A 22,043-nucleotide genomic window follows, 5' to 3' on the forward strand; every position below is an offset into this window, starting at 1 on the left:
GTGGAACCCGAACACTGCATTCAGGGGGGTGTTGTTGTTCTAAACCCAACAGGAGCTTCCCAGTGTAGCAAAGGTTTAAAAAGGCTTCTTCACATCAAGTGTCTCCCATGGTCTGCAAACTAAATTTAACAACACGTAAAGCTGTTTTAATCAAATGATTTTCTTGTTTTACAGTAAATTTAATTTGGCTCCATAAATTCAAAATAGTTAATACGACATTTGTGAAAGAAAAACAACAGACCATGGGCACGGTTGTTTGTCAAAATAGCGTGTTTTCCTCCAGCACATAACAGGAAGTCAGAGGCTAAATTAGCACCGCATTAGCATTGGCTGTCCGCCCTGTTCACACCTCATCTGTTTCCCCATGAACTCCACCTGAGTCGAGCTTCTAATTAACTCAAGTGAACGATGGCGAGAGAGCTAGAAAGGCGAGATTTTACTCAGCTTTTACCTCCGACTTTTACAGTTTGCTTCAGGTAGTGCAGCTTGGCTTCATCTTATGCACTCCACTACTGTTGTCCCTGTGCGATACAAACTCCAGTCACAGTAATGATGATGCATTTGTAATAAAATCTATTAAGCAGCACCAAATAAAAAGTACTAGAATTATAATCTTAAATTCGAATTCTAGGATCAGGTATTTTTCATTTGCTGTGTGCCAAAAGTTCCCATGGCCGTCTCCCATAACTCTCTGAATTCTTTCATCCAATTCATAAAGGCTGGTCACGGGACATTCACTATACATCCCCATATTGTACAGACTACAATGTTCTGGCACCACAAATCCTTCAAAAAAAAATCCAGAAATCATTTTAGGAAGTTGTACGTACATTTCAAAGCACTGACCCCCCTCGCCTCTTAAATAGTCCCAGGAATGAGGAGCTAATTACGAGCATTCCTGTCTGAATTAGCGTTTGGTGTGTGGTAAGGCAGTGTTCGCCGCGCTCCTTATCCCTCCACAGATCCCGTACTTATTCCCCTAAAAGTTCAGAGGTCACTTGGTTAATTAAGAGGCCAATCAGTCTTTAGATAAACTCATCGAAGCTTAATGTTTGCACTTTTTGAGGTCTTGTCGCTCCGCCTGGTACCCCCCGTGCTAATCTAGCCACAGACAGCAGAGCAGGTTAACCCAGCTCAGCAGCGCCAAGCTTCAGCGGCCTTTTTCTTTCAGTCAATGAAGAATGTGCGTAAGCCCAAGAAACTACTCTAACTTTGTGTATTGTACAAAAGCTGGGGGGGGGGGGGGGGGGGTCAGGGAAAGGGGAGGGGAATGGTTAAAGCTCTCAAAGAACAGCAGATTATGGAGTAAGTAACTAATGTTTATGATTCAGGAAGAGGCCAATGTTAGCAGGAGTATAATTTACTGCTATTGTAGTTGTGGGTAGGCTCGTGCCACACAGGAGGTGGTGGCAGAGTACTCAAGTGAGAGTACTATTACTTCAAAGGGACATTACTTATGTCCGCATGGTAAACATGAAAAAGCTTTTGGTCAAAATACAATACAAGTACCAAACAACTTTCTAGATATAACAACAGCTGAGTAATAACATTGAACACACATTTTTAAGTAATAATCAAGAAATGCAAACTATTTCATCTTGCAACAAGGGGTTTTCATAAACTTGTAACAGCCAAAGCGTTAGTAGTAAAAAAAAAATACCAATAAGAACTCCACAATAACAAATAAAACATCCAAAACTAATCTGCAAGGCATTAACAGAAACAATTTTCATAGTTAAAAAGGCTTCTTCTTTGCATCCTTTTTTATGAGTAAACTATAAAATGGCGGCATGAATCAATTTAAAAGCCAATAAACTCCAATAAAACTGATTTCCTGAGTTTGCAGCTCCCTGAAGAAAATCGACTTCCGCTTCACAGTTTTAAAGATTTCTATCATCGTGCAAATTACTCAAATCTAGCGCTTGAAATGGAGCCCGTTTGACTGCACTGTCTGATTACTTAATAAGCAAAAGAGCAAAACCAAGCGTAACTTAAAAACACGTTTCGAACAGAACTTCAATCTGAAACAACTCACGTCTCAACTGTACTGTGTGAGCAAAGTAACAAAATCTCCAACATTCTTCTCAACATCAACAGCATTTGTGACTATACAAACTGAAGCGCACACTCATAAAATCAAGCACTAAAGGGGAAAATTGACAATTGATTCCTCAGCTCCATTAAACGTGTAAAGTAAAAGTCACAAAGTTTCGACAAAAGCAGCAAACTTACCACACCGCTGCACTCCCTCGAACACAGCGCGCTCTACTCATACAGAAAATCTGACCAGTCTCCTGTCCCTTGGCCTGCCAAAGAATCAAAGCTATGAAAAGATGTGAACGTAGCTGAGCAAATAGGATTAAAGATGGCTAAATCCAAATGGCTGGAAGCACAGCATGCATTAAAGAGGAATTCTCTCAGAAAAAGATAATCCCTATGTACGCATTTTAACACACTTCACTCACTTCAGAGCCTTTTTACGCATACACTCAGTAAGTAAACCACAACTGTCTGACTGTCTGTCTATAAATACAAAGCAGACCAAAACTATGACACATGTGGCTACTTTAGCCGCTGGAGCCTCAGGAAACACAGTGTCATTGAAGGCTGCGCAAAATATGTACAGCAACAAATAAAATGTATCAAGATAATGTAATTGCAATGGGATTCACGCAGTTGGAATTTCCCTTCTTATCAAAACTGAAGAGTTATGTTATGGCCAAAGCTGTGGTCAAGTAAAAGGTTCTCCTCCCAAAAATATATAAACAATATTGACAGGCATAATGCTGATTTCCCATGTTTCCGAGTGGGTTTTCATGCAAGTTTAAAGTGAGTTTTGATAATGCACTAAAAGGGCTGGGACAAAGCATTGTTTTGTGATATACGATGATGCGATGTGATATGATTTGTAGTGATAATTATATCACCTTGAAAATGAGTGTTGCAATTCAATAACTACAATAACATATATTAATGTAGTTTTAGTCTTAGTCTTTTGATGAAAAATGTCAGTTTTGGCCAGTTTTAGTCAAGATTTAGTCAAATAATTCTCTTAAATTTTAGTAGAGTTTTAGTCGACTAAAATTGTATTAAAATGTTGTCGACTAAATCTAAGTTTTTGCATTTGTAATATTTATTAAATGGAGCTTCTTCCACATGGACCAACCACAGATACAAGGTATACATACTAAAACTTTCTAGACTTTCATGTTTAGATCATATGTGCATCATCGATTTATCATACTTATAACTAGTTATAACTTTGAAACATCAACCTCTGCCTTCATTTTCAATTCATAATACAAATTGTAGCAACTGCGAGCTCTGCAGCTGCCAAATAGCCAAGACCGTTTATAGTTTATAGTTCTATTGCTCCACAGAGGTGTAATTTCTACATGATGGGGCAGGGCTTTGAAACGTGGCATATCCAGGATCATAAACTCATCAGCAAATTTGTCTGGAGAACTACATCGCAGCATTTAACATTGATTGACAAGCAGCTCTAAAAGCTTTATCTTTTTAAACAAACTTTTTCTGTTTGTTAAAGAGGGGGTATTATGCTTTTTTCAGCCACATAGCACCAGTCTATAGCACACTACAATGATGACGAAACCTTCTGTTGGTCTGTCAATGCAGTAAATTAGAAGAACTGCCTTGTATAAAATTGCTCTTTCAAAATGGCGTTAGCAAATGACTTGAAATAGGCCCCTGTCTCTTTAAGAACCTCTGACCCTTTCCGACACGCCCCCTCCACACGCTGTCTGTGGCATCACAACAACACTGCGCTCGTCTCAACAGTATTGAAACTACGATCGGTGCATTTTAATTTTTATTGTTGGAAAGGAGCTACTGTTTATCACTTTGTGAACAATGGCCACACAGGATATGATTTGGAAACGAACCTTCCACACCGGACGCTTGGAAGGGGCTCTTGCCTGAAAAATAACTGCTGTTTGGAGGCTTCTCTTTGCATCTGCCATGCCCTATGGATCTCTAACTATACCCCCATGGACGACACCAGGATCTGCAGGAGCCCATACGATTCAAAAGACGGACATTATCTGTGCAGGTGGACAATGGTTTTTCGAGGTTACCCGTTAGCTTGTTATAATCGACTACAGCTCATTGTTGATGAAAAGTCTGTAATAAACCACAAATGTGTAAAGCCAGGCTCATTGTGTGATCATCGTAAACGCTGCTTCGAGTAGTTGCCGGCTTTATTGACGTTATTTGTGCATAATATGCTGCCTGTTTTCAATGAATGTTGTGAAGGTGAAGGTTGTTAGCTTGTCGCGGCTAATAGTGCCTTAGCTCCGGGAGAAACCACTCGGCTACGACTCACTGTAGATGAAATGTGAGCAATAAACTACGAAATCAACAAGCCCGGCTCCGTGTGGGATCATCATAAAGGCTGCTTCAAGCAGTTGCCTGTTTTAGTGACGTTTTCAAGGCATAATATGCTGCTTGTATTCAGTGAATGTTCCCGTTAGCTGATCGCGGCTAGCTTGTTAGCTCCGGGAGAAAACCACTCGGCTACGACTCACTGTAGATGAAATGTGAGCAATAAACTACGAAATCAACAAGCCTGGCTCCGTGTGTGATCATCATAAAGGCTGCTTCAAGCAGCTGCCTGTTTTAGTGACGTTTTCAATGCATAATATGCTTGTTTTCAGTGAATTTTCCCGTTAGCTTGTCGCGGCTAGCTTGTTAGCTCCGGGAGAAAACCACTCGGCTATGACCCATTGTAGATGAAATGTGAGCAATAAACTTCCAAATCAACAAGCCTGGCTCCGTGTGTGATCATTGTTAAACGGTTCTTTATGTGTGTGGTGGTTTTATTGACTTCATTTGTGCATATTTCTCGTTTTCACGTGATGACTCGAGGTTTAGCTTAGCATTAGCTTTCTCCGGAGGCTCTGTGCATCATCAAGGCTCAGCGCAGAACCAGACACTGAAATAAGTGTTCTTGTCACCGGTTTTAATCCTGGGTGTTTCGGTAACAGAAACACTGATGTGTGTCTTTGTAAAAGTCTGCTGTGGCTCCGGTTCACAACACATGAAGCTAATCCTCCATGATGACTCTGTTTACATCTTAGGGCTAGACACTGCGGGGAGGGGGTTTGCTGAGGAGCAGTGGTTGGTTACTCGGCTGGTGACGAAAGGTCGGAGGCGTATCCTGGAGGTCGAGGGCGTTTCCTGAAGGAATCAGGCGTTTTATCCCTAAAATGGCCGCCATCAGAGTTTCTACAGATTACTCGAAAATACGTGAATGTGCTAAGGCAACACTTCAGGCATGGTTTTAATGAGGGAATGACTTAATAACATGATGTAAAGCTTGAAAAAGTCGATTTTGCATAATAGGCCCCCTTTAAAAAGTCTGCTCAACATGTGCACAAGTACCATCCGTATAGAAACGTATTACTAACATCTACAATATGATGTAACTTTCATGTTTCGCTCATAGGGTACTCACCTTGAGCACCTCCATGGGCACCTGGGCAGCATGGGGAGGGGGCGAGGTGACGTTGATGGCGGGGGTCTGTGTAGCAGTGGTTTGTGGGTAATGGGTCGAGGACTGTTGGTTTCTCTGCTGCTCTCTGCGCTCCTGCTCCTGAAGCTGCTCCCTCATCAGCTGTTGGCGCAGGAGGATGCGGGACGGCACAGACGAGGAGCACAGCGGGGGCTTCGACGCTCCAACAGACTCCGATGGGCTGAGGGGAGGGAGAGAGGGAGAAAGGGGTGTGTGAAATAAGAGGTCGAGAGAGATAACATGAGGAGGACAGAGAGGAAAGATTGGTCAAGCAAAAGATCAGCAGACAGAGGATGGAGAGGAGACGGGACGAACAGAGGTTAACATGATGAAAACACATCAAAGGAGAAGTTCGACTGCTTCAAATACTGAATAATGGAGTGGGTTGGAATTACACGTGTACAGCACAAAGAAAAAAAAAATATCAAAATTTTTGCTTCTGATATTGATTGAACTTAGACAGTCCTTCTATACAAATTTCAGCTCAAACCAAAAGAAATGCAGAGCCAAGTCGCCAGAAGAAAGCCAGTACTATATGCCACAAAGTATCTGCTTACAATATGCCAAACAGCACAGAGACAAGCCTCAACTTTTCTGAATCAATGTCATTTGGAAGGATGAAACCAAAATGGAACTTTTTGGCCAAAACCATAAACGTTAGATCTAGAGGGGAGTCAGCAAGGCCTGTGATGAACGGTGCACCATTCACCACTACAAAAAGAATGGCCAGTTTTACCAATCCGAGGGAATAAAGAGGCCCATCCACAACTATCACAAAAGAATCCAAGCTTTCATTGATGCTAAAACTGGGGTATATAAACCCAGTTTTGGTACATTCAATTATCATTATGATTTAAAAAGAGTAAACTCAGTTGTGACCATAAATGGCTTCACACAACCACTAACTATGAGTGAAAAAAAAAGTTTTGTGTTACCATTCATAGTCTCTGGAAAATGGACAAAAAAATAAATATAAATAAATTATTTATTATAATTCTGCCACAAGACTACAGCACAACTGTAGTCTTTCATGGAATAAATTAACATTATTATTTTGTTTTCTGGCTCTAGATGACAAATATAGAATAGGAAGCGAAAAACCGTTTAGGTATCAGCCTTAGTCATTACTCCTTTGGCAGCTGCCCTGAGATGGGCTGATGGAAATGAGGCTGCCAAACTGAGGCTTCGGTTACTCTGACCATCACCAACCACCCACTCACTCACACACCACATTCATTTGCAGACATTTGATCCACGGACAAAGGCTTTTACCAAACCAGCCACTTTCGCCAATACCGCACGCATGCCACAGACACTCAAAACAATTTGGGTGAAGTGTTTTTCGGAATACAATATTGGCAGGGATTGAACCATCGTCATCATCTCAGATACTTCATCCTGCTCTCAAATGAATAAAGTAATTCAATCACAAAGCAACGAAGAACATCTCTATGACCTGCTGAGAGATTTGCCTCTCTACTTTAGCAGGTGACTTTTAGAAATTGGTGTCATAACACTATCGGAAAATGTTGCAAAGACTGAGACAAAATAAATGTGAAGAAAAACCCCAAAGTGTAGATCAGAGACACACCATGACAAAGCAAGTAATACAATTATTACGACGATGCTGCGGGGCAGACAGGAAGTCGGGCTCATTTGTATTGAAAACTCAAAAGCATGAAATGTCCTAATTTTATGAGCTCCTCCGGGGGGTTTTGTCTGAATACACTGGATTTGGTGAAAATAACTACGATTGTTATTGAATAGAGAGACATCCAAGTAGTTATGGCTTTAATATCGCTTTGGCTTCTCGTGTTGGGCTAATAATGTCAGGGATCGAGGTTAGCAGTAATGCGCGGTTACATGTGCAGAACATAATTAGGTGTAGCACATTACAAATGCCCATTAAGCATCTCTATCACACGGCTCAATGTCAGTACTTCAAAGATTTCTCTGCCCTTTACCAGCCAGCATTATTTTTTTAGATCACAACTCTCCCATCGATACAAAAAACTGGTAGGAAAGTATTTACTGCAGTTGCAGCCAGGCCTAAGTTTGATGTATTGAGGCAGGAAACATAACATAACTGAAGACCTTATAATGCCACAGAAACTAACTCTACAGCTTAAAAATGTTCAGAATATACTTAATCCTAAAAACATCCTACAATGAACATGAAATGCAATGAAACACAACTCACTTTTGGGTAGGATACAAAGTGTTACATTAGAAAAATGGGGGAGGGGGGGGGATAAATATTGAGCCCAAAAATGCATTGTTTATCTGTCATTTATTGAACGATAAGTCGATATTACAGGTGAAACTCAGAAAATTAGAATATTGTTAAAAAGTGCATTCATTTCTGTAAATCAACTTAAAGCACAACAAAGTAACTCATGCCCCTAGCGGCCATAAGCGCCACTGCAGGTGTCGTAGCATGTTGTGTTTTTGTACTCATTAATTGTCCATGAGAGTAAATACTACGCTGACAGAAAAGACAAAGGGATATTGTGCATTGTGCCACAACTCAATTACACAATGGAGATCTTTTTTTTTCACTCAAACTTGGCTGTGAACACTGCTAAAGTGGCGCTAGCCCACAGTTCACTTTGCCCGTTAGCCTGTTAGCTTCTTCTTCGTGATTCTATTAGTGTGTATTGCGCCTCCGACCCGGAGGCAAGGAAGTTGCAAGTGTGGTTTTCTGGATAGAGACACCAGGGGGAGATGAAAGACCCCCCAATCATTCCATTTGTATTACCCCCAGAGGGACTATGGAAAGGATGAATTATAGTAAACTAAGTTACTTAGCTCTTCTTTAAACTGTGAAACTAATATATGATAGACTCATTACATGCAAAGTGATATATGCAAAGCCTTCATTTGTTGTAATTTTGATTATTATGGCTCAGCTTGAAATTAAAAATCTCATAAAATTAGAATATTTTGAAAATGGACTGTAAGCCACAATCATCAAAATTATAACAAAGGCTTGGCATATGTCACTTTGCATATATTAGTTTCACAGTTTAAGTTGAATTACAGAAATAAATGAACTTTTGCACAATATTCTAATTTCCCTGTAGCATAATGACAGCCTTAATTGCAGCCAATACATTTTTAGGCGCACTTACTCGCAAATGGGTCTCACTTTGGAGCCCTGAAAAATGTTTCAAATAATGCGGCCAAAGCTTTTGTTAAACGGGTCAGTCGAACTGATTACTCTGCATCTTCTAGACCACTAAAAAAAACAGTTACACAGCCGCTCTAAATACAAAAAGGGGAACACGATACTCAAATGCTGTTTCATCTTTCCCATTCCTTTAAATTAGTCAGCTTCTCCCCAGACGGAGCAGTGCTGGCCCAAAATAGGGGAGTGTTGAGGCAGAAGAGAGAGAGAGGGAGAGATCCTTTTGATGAAACCTGGTAAAACGTCTGGCTAATCCAGCTGTGCAGTAATCGCAGTAATTAGCCAGCACAGTCAAAACCTGTGCATACCACTATTCTGCCCCAATATTGTATGTCTCACTTTTGGAGCCCCTTGCATAAGACAGAGCAAAGACGTGAGATGTGGAAGGCTAATTCTACCATGTGGGTTACAGGGGAAAAAATGCACACTATAGCTTAATAAAATAACTGGTTCTCTTTCCACTTTGACCGGATTCCTTTGTACTTTGAGTGAATTAGAGTTCACGTTATAGGCTTTGTGTGTGTTTCCTTTCATCGCACAAATTTCTAGGGTTAATACAGTATTTTCTAATTCCCACTGGCCAGATCCAAACTCTTTGATTTCCCCTAATCTCAGTAAACGCCTACAATAAAGACCCAATGGACTATGCCAGGTCCACAATGATTTAAACAATGGATTAAAAACTATGTAATGCTTGAAAAAAAATGTTTGCAGCTCTTTGTTACACAGTCAACTTTTACAAGATTCTGCTCTTCAAAAAGTAGCACCAAATTGAATTGTTTTGCCTCTCATCCAGGAAGTTTTTACAAGTTCAATTGTTCTTCATGTCCTTCATTCCTTTGTTGACCCTAAAACCTCTCTTGAAAATGTCTTATTACCACAATATTACTGCTGTGCGAGATCTATGAGGTTTATCTTTTCCACTCTATAGGTATTCAATAGTTGTTGTTTTATTTAGATTACTGATTATTATTATATTTAAAGTAGTTTAAAGTAACAAATTTGTTAAAGCAGAAAAGGCCTACCAACTAAATCTCCACAGAAATGTCAGACACCCTCTAAAGTACACAATTTCATTCTTAAGCTACTTCTTTTGTTTCCATGTTTCTTTAGATTGTCGAATTGCTTCCGGCCCCAAAGACCAATAAAACTGCTTATCCGCTCATGTTTGTGTGTGTCTAAAAACAATAGCTTTACAGTGCTGTGGAGGAGTCCCACCCACTAAACTCTTGATCCCACTCTGGCAGCACACAGCGCCACATTCAGCCCACTGCACGTAGCACACAGGCTTGAAATGATGGGCAGATTGACAGCTCATAAAAATCCTTCAGCTTCATTACTACCAAGTACAAGGATGCAAAAATAAACAAAGGCAAAAAGGTGCAACATGACGGCAAAGGAGTCAGGCTGTAACACACATGCTCGGCTCAATTAAAGCAGTACTAAGCAACTCATGCCCCTAGAGGCCATAAGCACCGCTGCAGGTGTCGTAGCATGTTACGTTTTTTTACTCAGTAATGGTCCGTGAGAGTAAATACTACACTGACAGAAAAGACAAGGGAAAGAGAGGGATATTGCACATCCAATTACACAATGGAGATCATTTTTTTCACTCAAATATGGCTGTAAATACTGTTTAAGTGGCGCTAGCCCGCAGTTAGCTTTGCCTGTTAGCCTGTTAGCTTCTTCTTCGTGATTCCATTAGTGTGTATTGGGGCCTTTGACCCGTAAGCAGTGAAGTTGCAATTGTGGTTTTCTGTCCAGAGACACCAAGTGGAGATTAAATACCACCCAATCATCCCAATAACACTTGTGTTACCCCCAGACGGAAGGATTTAGTAAAGAGACTATGCAGAGTTACTTCGGGTTCGAATTGCCGTCATGCACAAGCTTAATGTAGAAGGTGCAGTTACAACTTGCATCTAGCCCCTTCAAGGTAAACAAGTTACTTAGTACTGCTTTAAAAGGCACTAAATATTTGCGGAATGTCTCTCCTCAATCTTTCTCATCCCATTTTCAGCTGCTTTAATAAAAAAAAGTAAGTAGAAAAGTATACCAAATCAATCAATAATGCTGAACAATTATGAATACACAATTCCTTGCCACTGTGATTCATTCAATTATCCACAGCTAGTGCCACCTCAATAAAACAAAATTATGCACACATTTTTTGGTCATCAAGTGGGTAATGCTGCCACAGAACAGAACACTGGTCTGACCCAATACAATAAAGACTACGGGCCAAAATACCTCATGAATAAGACACGTTAACACATTATGACTCAAATTAAACCATAATCCTTACCTGTCTTTGACCCTGTTGTTTCATTCCCTTCCCAAACACTACTGCATCTTCAGGTAAACTACGCATTGGCTTAGTCCTCAAGGCTTGTTAGTACTCGTAAATCATCTTTATGAGTGTTTGAATTATTTCCATCTATTTTTAAATTGACTCGGGTAATTACATTATGCTAGGAAGCTGTTTGTGTTTACATTTGGGATCTCAACATTGTGCACAATATCAACATTGGAGCAAAAAAAGCGGTGGCACATTTTGCAGCAATTGACATCAAACATCTGAAATAACATCTGACTGGCCAGATTCTGCGTCGACATACAGGAAAAAGGGAAAACATTTATTGCAGTCCGCGCAGAAAAATCTTTGATGAAACTTGATAGCACTTTTAAGCTAGCAGCCCATGCAACTCTTTATTATGAAAACAGTAACTTAAGACACACTGCTATGACAAAATACACTTCTAGAAAAGTCAAATCAAAGTCCAGTGTCCCATACTCACAGACAGTAATACGCACAGGGCCGGTACACTTGCATTCCCATAGCCTCCATGTTTGTTTGTTTTCCCTGAAGGTGTACCGCCCGCCCTTGAAGCCCAGTGAAAGTCATGCTGGCGGTGCAGAGCTGAAAGTGTGTCATGGGGGAGAGAGAAGGGGAGAGAGGGGGAGAGAGAAGGGGAGAGAGAGGGGAGAGAGAAGGGGCCCGGCCTCAAACCTCCAATAGCCACTAAGAGTCCTGGGATATGCCTGCCCCATGGTCCTATATACACTTGAAAAAGGGGAATATGTACAGGAGGAAAATGTCTATATGCACTGTAGTTTAAGTTTTCATGTTTTTTCCAATTATAAATGAGTTGGATGAAATAATTCCTGTGATATAAAACTCTTATACCATAGTTATACACCATTGCAGGGGCAAGTTTAAGAAAAATATGTTCAAGAACTGTAGTGCTCAAACTTTTCACACCAATGACAACAGTCGCTTCACACTCAGATGAAACTGACCCAAACTGAAGGTCCTTATTTGATGAAGCCAACAGAACGAGATCATCTGCAAACAGCCGAGATAATATCCTTTGGTAAATGGTCATAATGGTCACATTTATGTAGCGCCTTTCTGCCTGCTTTAGTCGCTCAAAGCGCTTTACATCAAGGAACCACTCACTCATTCACACTCTCATTTACACACCAGTGTACGCAGACACTGAAGGCAAGGTGGCAAGGAGGGTGAAGTGTCTTGCCCAAGGACACAACGACAGTGTGCACCTGCGGGATTCGAACCGCCGATCACGACCCGCTCTACTCTATGTCGCCCGAAACTTTTGGTACCCAAACCTGACCATAAAGGTGATTAACAGAACCTATTCTATACTGTTTCTATTATTGTATCAAATACTAATGGCTCTTTAATGCTCTTATTTGGTAAAAGTTTTATTTATTGGTAGATCTAAATATAGAATTATTTGTTTTTTGTTAACTACTGTACATGCAGCTAGGCCTGTCCCAATAACCAAATCGGAAGTTTGATACATTGAGGTTGGAAAATATTGCGATGAACGATATTATTGAGGACCACATTGAAACTAGCTTTATAAATGGGAATCGGAGTAATCTCTTGTTCTTAAAGAGGGGGTATTATGCTTTTTTCAATCACATAGCACCAGTCTATAGCACACTACAATGATGACGAAACCTTCTGTTGGTCTGTTAATGCAGTAAATTAGAATAACTGCCTTGTATAAAATTGCTCTCTCAAAATAGCTGTAGCGAATATCTTGAAATAGGCCTCTGTCTCTTTAAGAACCTCTGACCCTTTCAGACACGCCCCCTCCACAAGCTGTCTGTGGCATCAGTGAGGAGGGGGTTCTGCTGAGGAGCAGTGGTTGGTTACTCAGCTGGTGACGAAAGCTCGGAGGCGTCTCCAGGAGGTGGGGGCGTTCCTAGGAGGACTCAGGCAAACCTATCCCTAAAATGGCTGAGTTTTTACAGATTACTCAAAAATACGTGAAAGTGCCAAGACAACACTTCAGGCATGTTTTTAATGAGGCAATGACATAATAACATGATGTAAAGCTTGAAAAAGTCAATTTTGCATTATACCCCCCTTTAAAGTACGTATTTACATATCTTCAATAACACAAAAGTTGCAATTAATGTGGAACTCAATGAAACACAAATTACTTTGGTAAAATGGTATTTCAAAAATAAAATTAAACAAAAAAAAGGAAAAATGCTATTAAATGGACAGATGATAGATTGTTTCTGTCATTTTTACTGAACGATAGATCGATACAGTAATTTTCGTGACAGGCCTACATGCAGCACACTGGAAACTGTTTTCAAAATGTGCTTTAAAAATAAAGTGAATTTGGATTTTTGGAAGATAATTTGGTACAAACTAAAAAATAATGAACCACTCTGATATTACAACATTATAATTCAGGTCATGATAGGTCCCGTTCCCTTGTCAGATATTCCCTTTTTGCAGTGTACAGGGCAGACCTCATGTTCAGAGGGAGCACGTTGTCCGCGGCATGAGCTCAGATCCTGTTTCAGTGCGGGACATGTCCACAGCACTGCCAGAACCCTCAGTGACCACCACCATGTTCTACGTGACGCGTCCAAAAATGACATCCCCAACATACCGTACCTCAATATAAATAACATCAGACACACTTGCATAATTCATTTAACCGGATATGAGCAGAGATTGTATTTAAATAAAGACTGATCCACTAATGCCTGTTCCTGGAAGTGCAATAAATCTTCAACGTATATGTCAGAAAGACCAAACAAATAAGGAGAAGTAAGACAAACCAATCAGTTCAGTGTCCCTAATGCAAAGTCATGGTATTTCGTCATTCCTCACTTTGATAACAACTATTACAGTCATTCATACCTTTTGCGTGTAAACTCTAAGCCACAGCATTCCTGTTTCATCAGCACAATCCATATTATTTCATCCCACAATAATGTATGACAAATGACTCTGCTTTCTCCTACACTAGTTTGACATTTATTTCACCAGGAAAGTGTTACTTTTCAGAATCTCAGAAATCCTTGGCCCAGAGAGTATTGTACATGTTTTTATTTATTTGTTTTGTATATAGTAGTCGGGGGGCGAGAACATGCAAACACCGCATAGTTTGCAGCATAGGCGCCGATCCTGTGGGTGCTGCGGGGCTCGAGCACCCACCCCCTTTGGGCACCCAGGCAAATTTTCCCTAATTACAAAATGATTCAATAGATATTATCCTTCAATCCCGAAAGCAGTCACTTCCTTCTTCTAACATGCTAAGGCGGGTTGCTTTATTACATCAATATATGGAAGGGAGCACTTTACAGCTTGTTTAGCTCTATAGGTAAAGCGCCCGGCTCATAATGATAAAATTGTGAGATCGATTCTGTTCTGGGAAAAACATAAATCGGCACCTATGGTTTGCAGGCCAAATCAAATCCAGGATCTTCTTGCTGTGCGGCGACAGCACATCTGCTGCTGTCCCTTTGTTTCAGTTCTAGTGCACTTAGCATAGCTTAATGGAACAGTTCAATATCAATGCCAGCTTTTTTTTTTATATATAGCACATTTAAAGAGGGAGTATTATGCTTTTTTCAATCACATAGCACCAGTCTATATCACACTACAATGATGACGAAACCTTTTGTTGGTCTGTAAATGCAGTAAATTAGAATAACTGCCTTGTATAAAATTGCTCTCTCAAAATGGCTGTAGTGAATGTCTTGAAATAGGCCTCTGTCTCTTTAAGAACCTCTGACCCTTTCCGACACGCCCCCTCCACACGCTGTCTGTGGCATCAGTGGGGAGGGGGTTCTGCTGAGGAGCAGTAGTTGGTTACTTGGCTGGTAACGAAAGCTCGGAGGCGTCTCCAGGAGGTGGGGGCGTTCCTAGGAGGACTCAGGCAAACCTATCCCTAAAATGGCCGCCATCAGAGTTTTTACAGATTACTCAAAAATACGTGAATGTGCCAAGGCAACACTTCAGGCATGTTTTTAATGAGGGAATGACATAATAACATGACGAAAAGCTTGAAAAAGTCGATTTTGCATAATACCCCCCCTTTAAGAGACTATGCCCTTATGACACTTTAGGGAAGGCTGTTCCAGAGTCTACCTGGTGCCAGCTTCAAAAATCCCATTAAAAATCTCTGTAGACATTTTGAAAATAATTGATTGATTAGATTTTAAAAGAACAATAGCAGTTAACCAGCTATGTGTAATTGAAAGTGCATCCAAAACTTTAAAAATAGAAAAGTTATAATTTGGTGTAAAATATCCACGCTATGGTCAGTTGTTAGCAAATAGCTGATAAACCTTAATTATTCAATAAAAAATTTCATATTTAAATTTTTCAAAACTTCTATGGAGATTATGAATGGGATTCTTACTTCTGGCACTGGGCAGAGCCTCGACTGTTCAGCTCCATAATGAAACTTGCTTCTAGAGACAAGTTTGCTTTAATTGGTTTAATCGTCCTGTTACTCACTCAGGTTGATCGAGGCCGACCAATAGGAGGCGTGGGTGGGGACTGGGGAAAGAAGAATTGAAATATCAACACTGTCACATATATATGTTATAAATTAAGTCAGGGATGATGTTGTGACTACACAGTGTAAAGCAGGCTACACTCTAATAGGGCCAGAGTTTGTGCTTGTTTGGTCTGAGCAGGTGTGGGAGTCACAGAGTCATGACCTGGACTCCACAGCCCCCCCACATGGACACCTGCCATAACAGCACGACAGCTCACTCCCCACTGATCACAACCATGTAATACACAACAGCTGGCAACACCTCCTGAAGCCTCTCACCGCAGACACTGATGATCAAGACTCCTGCAAGTCGACAGCAGACCAACAATAATAAAAATTGCATCAAAACTTTAAATAAGTCCTCTTCTAAAAGTCCATGTTGTTAAAAAAAGAGCAAAGTTCTCATTTGGCTGAACGTGAGATTTGTCATAATAAAAGCCAATCTACTATTCAACTGTTTTCCTCACCAGAATCTTTAAAGCAGTAATTATGAACATGTCCATAACAATTACAGCAACTGCATTGAGTAATTTGGTGCCAGTGCTTTCAATAATTTGGTTTCCGACCGTAGAATAATTCCCTTTTGCTCAGAGCGGGACAGAACATTTTGCTACTTGTGTGCTCTCAAGAAGATCATTCAAGGACGGGGCCATGGTCACTCCACTGCAGCTGCAAAAAGGTTAAATGAGGATAGAGATGCCAAAATGTTTACGAAAATCTTCTCACATAATGTTTCCAGGGGCTCACAACGAGCACAACACAATTAATTGTTATCGAACCGAAAACACAAAAGAAAGACAGCAATCTTTTTAGATGAACAATAACCGAACATTAAAAAAAAAGATCCTGTCTTTATGGCGTCTTATGTAAGAACAAAACAAAACAGCCAACTGTGCCTTCTATAAACTTGTTCTCAAATGTATGTGATTGTTGTGTTAGTACAGTCCATATTTCAGCCACATGGTGTAACATTCACTCAATGCATAGAATCAAATACAAGGATTTACTCTTTTACAGATATCTTTATTGTTCAATGAAAAATACCTAAAAAATGATCAAACAAACTTTGCTGTGAGAGCGCCTCACCTCTCCTCAAACCTGACTGTAACTTTACTGTGAGCGGGACGTCTCCAGCTCGTTTCCATGGAGATGTAGATTAAAAGCAGCCACATATGAGATCTTAATAGGTTAGGTCCTCATCCAACTCCATTCTTTGATTTCCCATTGCAAAAAATAGCATTTTCTGAGTCCATCTGGTCATTAGGAGCATGTTTTTTATTGATGGCCACAGTGGAATCCAACATTTTACGCTGTGGGCCTTTTATGCTCCTGTTTATACTCTGTTTGAATCATTAAAACTAGGGATAGACCGATTATTGGCCAAGCCGATAATGGTATTTTCACGCATATCTAACTTTTTAAAATCCGGTGGCCAATGAAAGATCGATTATAAACAGGGTTGTTTTGGCTCTGATGCAGTCACGCCTCTCTGTCTGCTGTCACTGCTCTGTCTCCAGCATTGTCCCACCCGCAGCACCGTCTCATTGGTTACATGCTCTGGCTACACGCAGAGCCACAGTACAGGTAACAGCCAATTAGCAGTGAAAGCCGTGCATGCTCACATTCAGATTCACACTTCTGTACAACTTTTATCTCACTCTGTTTAAACTTTCAAACCCCATGTACTGTATTTTGCAGAAAGCTTATATGTTCTCCTCTCAATCTGACAAATATGCTAAAACAGCCTCCAACAGTAAGCCTCCCAGCAAAGAATCAGAGGACAACTTTCCTTTTACCTCAAAAACAAAAAATAAACTCATGAAACAGCAAATGTGCAAAACAGGCTGTCTTTTAATTCAGCCTCAACAGCTGTTTCTGTCATTTAGTGTCTTTCAGTGACAGATGCAACGCTCTGAGAATCTCATTGGACATCAAGTAAATGCAGTAACGCGCATAATTTGATACACCTTTTTAGTTCCTCTTACATGACATCAAATTATGCAATACCTAAAAAAAAGTTACTTGACGCCTCTGTCGTGCTGCATCCAAAACTGCCTCTCCAATTCTTCTTGTTTTAACACATGCGCTGCTAAATTTATGCAGCTTATTTACACTGCATAGCAGACTAGTTTGCCGCCTGCCTCACGTCTATATCTGGCACAAAAAAGTCTGGCACGCTGTCTCAGCCCGAACTGTCATGCGAATCTGGAACAGCAAGAAAACTAAGTTCCTACATCACAGGCGAAGAAGTTATTTAAGGTTATTTAGTTAGAAGGGGTATTTGTGATTAGATTGCGAAAACGACTAACATGCTGGGTCATCTGCATATACTCATTCACTCCATATCTGTTGCCCCACCTGCCCTGAGGCTAAAATCTGAAACATGGCTGTGAATCCATGGCAACAGCCTCTCAAATCACCAGTGAGGGCTGCACAATTCATCACACTCAATCAAAATCTCAATTTAAATAGTTGCAATCAGCAAAATCGCAAAGATTTACAATTAAGCAGTACAATATTCAACAAAATAAGGTCTTTCTATGTTTAAAGCTGATAAACCTGTAGTTCACATATTCTGAAAATGGCTGGATACCATTACACGATACCACTATGGCATCAGAACAAATGTTTAGGTACTACTGGTACTGAAAAAATACAATCAAAAGTACCGAAACAACATATTATATCTTTAGAGACCAGGTTTTGATGCCTGTTGGGTCCAGGGACAGCATTAAAGGAAGTTACTTGTTTTTTTCACCTCAAATGAATGATACAAATGTAAAAGAAACATTATTGTTCTGTTTTATGGTTCTATATGACAAATGTGTTAGTACAAGTTTGGAAAAAAAAGTATTGTTCAGGTATCAGTATTGAAAACCAAGTATCATTAATGATATCAACAAATTTTGACTGCCCTTGTTCTGAAAAGGATTTGTACACGATGAGTGAAAAAAACATATTCAGTAACAGTCTTGGACTAAAGTTAAACCATTTCCAAAACATGTCCAAACAAGCCTTGAATCATATTTTAATCAGGACCAAAACTAAAGTGGAACTAAATTGGGAAATTCCTTCAATCTTACAATGCATTTTTGTTTTCGGGTGATGTAAATCTCAGTTGGATGGAAGACTTCAGGGATTTGAAGTGATGCGTATGTTGTGCCGCTTCTCTGCGTTTAAACCTAAAATGAAATCTAATCGCAATTGAAAAACTTTAAGACACAATGACTGTACGAACAGATTAGAGCAGTATTAAAATAAAATAATAGCGGGTCTTGTCATCCATTACAATGACTAAGCAGTGGAAGCTGGGAGACAACACTGCCCACATTCAGTGAGGATGCATAACAGTGTAATGACATTTGCGTAATGAAAAGATTGAAGCAATTGGTTTAAAAATGCTGAATTGGGTTAAAGGTTAGGGCTGTTGTCTCGAGATGGCAGTTCCCCTCCAGAAACTGATCCGTTTCAGACAGAAATGAAACTGACTACAGCTCTACGGGCCAGAGCCACAGGGAGACGTGTCCACAAGTGTGAGCAAATAGAGCGGTGAGCTAAAACAACAATGTCATGTCCTCCCAATCAGTGAAGACAAATGTAATGACGAGGCGAAAACCACACTCTTACAGTAACGCCAGTAACAATTTGACAACCTGAATGACCATACATACTGTGGAAATGGGTGTGAGGCTTGCCTCCTTTATACGTATATCCAGTTTCATCATACAGAGATAACAATAAGTCACCGGGTTTACCTAAATGAAGAAATATAAGAAAGGCTTGAAAAGAATTGAAACTAAAAACAAGTGTGGGCTAAACAAAATCTATTTTTCACTTCCAGAATCTCAAGCCCTTGTAGAGAGCGGGCAGATGTTTGGGTTACAGTTGTGAGTATTATTACACATATCAGGGGTCTCGTATTGTGTTGTTGCAGCAAGAAGGTCAAAGGTGGATTCGGGAGTGAGCTCATTATGTTGTCTGTGGAGTGTGGAGAGGCCGACAGTGTCACATCTGAGAATAGTCCTGGAACAAGTCAGTGCAAAAATCAATTAGCGTCTAAAAGGCAAGTATTGTTTAGTCTTTATGCACTCTGGTAAAGGTATGAATCTATAGGCTACAGGCTTATTCTTCTATATCAGAAAATAGAAGGCTCTCAAAATACAACAACCTAAATTAAGACAGGCCTAAATCAGGAAGTTTTAAGGACATTATTGCAAAAGACTCCTAATAACCACTTTCAGAAGCTCGCGTGCCACCGTTGGTACGCGTACCACAGTTTGAGAACCACTATCCTACAAATTCCAAGCAAGTAGTCACTGCCGGGTATGTGGTCAGTCGGATAGTGTGTGTTGGAACAATCTACCTATGCGCAATGTAAACAGACAGAGCTGTATATCACACTTGGCCAGGTTGCGAAGCAGAAATTACAGATGGCACTGGCAGACTCCGAGTCGCGTCCCCACTTCCACACGGAGCTGATGTGCACAAGACAACACCCTTAAGAGTTGCATAAGTTCCCTGCAGAAATGACAGAGGAGTTTTTATGCTTGTCCGAGCCGGGGCAGAGCGCGGATAGTCAGCCGGGACATCAGTTCACCAGCGCGCGCGCACACTTCTCACAAACACGTCCCGCCTCATTATCACCTAAACACCAAAACCGCTAGAGCATGGGAAATAACTGTCCCGAGCCAAACAACGTTACTGACCTGTTTTTCAGCGGCTGACTTTTCAGTTCGTAATAGGTTTTAGGTTCCTCTTGGAACTCATCCTCCGTGCCCTCAAAGTCAGGAACTATTCCAGATTCGGACTGCATACTTGACGATGTCAACTTTGGTAAAACAACAGAAAATAAAACACACAATGTGTGTGCCGCGGGAGTTCACTCGGTACCAACCACTGTAAACGCAAACCCTCTCTGTACAAGACCCGGAGTTGTGTAGTTCTCAACGGCAGCGCAAACAGCGCGACCGAGGGCTCGCTGCGTCAGAGCGCACTACATCTACCATGGTGCATCGGGGCAAGCCACTGTCAGCACAGCACGCACTTTATTGGTTGCCACATCCTGGGGTTGTACGATGCCTTATTTTGGAAGAAAGCGTTATAAAGTGTAAACTGAATACAGAGAGGCTAAATTGTGGGAGACTCGCTATGCAGCTACGTTTTGGATTATTGAAGTGAATTATTCATATACGAATATGTTATTATCACTAGTTACACTCATGACAATCCTAAAATTATGTTATAGGCCAATTAACCAACACTGATTCATATGCATTCTAAATTATTATAGCTATTATTATTGTAGTAACTAGACAAATGCAGTCTTTCAGTAAAGTAAGATCTTGACCTTGAATCAGCAAAAGCGCAAAATCCTAAAGATGCCATCCACAGTAAACACACACGCTACTTCATACTCTTTGTTCAAATGCCCATAACAACGTGACATTGTCAATTACTAACCCCCCTGCCTTCATAGTATCAACACTAAACTCTCAGCATAAAGTTTATCATAGATTCATTGAGAAACAATCACCAAACCTGCATGCGCCGCTGAGCCTCATTCGTTTGCCATCCCGTCCCGGTGCGCGCAGGCTGTCCTCCTCTTGACAGCTCGGCGTCTCCCTCCTCCTCCTCCCCTCTCATTTTACAGCAACCCTTCTTGCACAGTTTCTTTTGCTTGGGTTCACCACACGAGGGCAGTGTAGCGTCAAAGAGCTGAAGTTCAGAAATCGTAGCAGCAGGGGTACTTTTCATTACTGGATGCAAATATGAGTCAAGTCTCCAAGTCAAACATTTGCATTCGCTTCATCCTGCTCAACTGGTTCCAGTCAGTGTTTGGCGCCTCATGCAAAGGAGATGCAAATACTTGGAATTGTTAAAGCTAAACCCTCAGTCATAACAACTTTAACAGATTCTTACTCTGCTCTAGTGTGTGACTAGTGAAACTATCCAATGTGGCAGCAATAGAGCCTTTCTCTTATCTTAAATCAGTGGTTCTCAAACTATGGTGCGAGTACGCAACTATTTAACAGGCTTCTTCAAGTGAGTGCGTTTCTGGTATTTCTTTATGTTTAAAAATTAGGCTATAAGATGAAGTTGAGTTTGGATTGAGACAAGACTGGTCATACTGAGTGAGCTCCCTGCCTCATTTTCCATAAGCCACAATCAGCTGACGACACATTCATGTCGAGTGCCAAGAGCAAGACAAGCAGATGTAATATAACCTCTTAACCCCGCCTTAACAGAGCGCATTTTCTCCAGTTTGGCATTACCCAAATCTAAAGGTTTCTTAAACAAAGTGTCAAAACTGCGACGGAGGATGAGGGGAAAAAAAGTGTGTGCCAGAAAAGCATCAATAACACAATTAAAAAAGCGACTAAAGAGGCAAAAACATGACAGAAAACCCCTCAAAATGCAAGGAAAAAAGAGATGATGGAAGCAACAAAAATACGAAAAAAAAACCCTGAGAAAACAAGACCAGCAA

The 22,043-nt window shown here is 40.6% G+C and overlaps 1 protein-coding gene across 3 annotated transcripts in view; it reads right to left on the reverse strand.

Annotated features, from left to right (window-relative positions):
• LOC306963932 (microphthalmia-associated transcription factor-like) overlaps positions 1-21,148 on the reverse strand; it is a 31,964-nt gene extending 10,816 nt beyond the window's left edge. Inside the window, exons 1-2 of one of the 3 annotated variants that reach the window (XM_079557706.1) lie at positions 21,098-21,148; positions 5,474-5,711 (exon numbers count right to left, since the gene is read on the reverse strand). In XM_079557706.1, coding sequence (XP_079413832.1) covers positions 5,474-5,711; positions 21,098-21,120 — 261 coding nt within the window. In that variant the 5' untranslated portion in view covers positions 21,121-21,148. Of the gene's footprint in view, positions 1-5,473; positions 5,712-11,515; positions 11,637-20,265; positions 20,508-21,097 lie in introns of those variants that run through there. The other 2 variants (XM_079557705.1, XM_079557704.1) reach the window with 2 other exon arrangements.
• Between the last annotated feature and the right edge of the window lie 895 nt (positions 21,149-22,043).

The sequence above is a fragment of the Gobius niger genome (genome assembly GCF_951799975.1).
Source record: "Gobius niger genome assembly, chromosome: 6".
Lineage (NCBI taxonomy): Eukaryota > Metazoa > Chordata > Actinopteri > Gobiiformes > Gobiidae > Gobius > Gobius niger.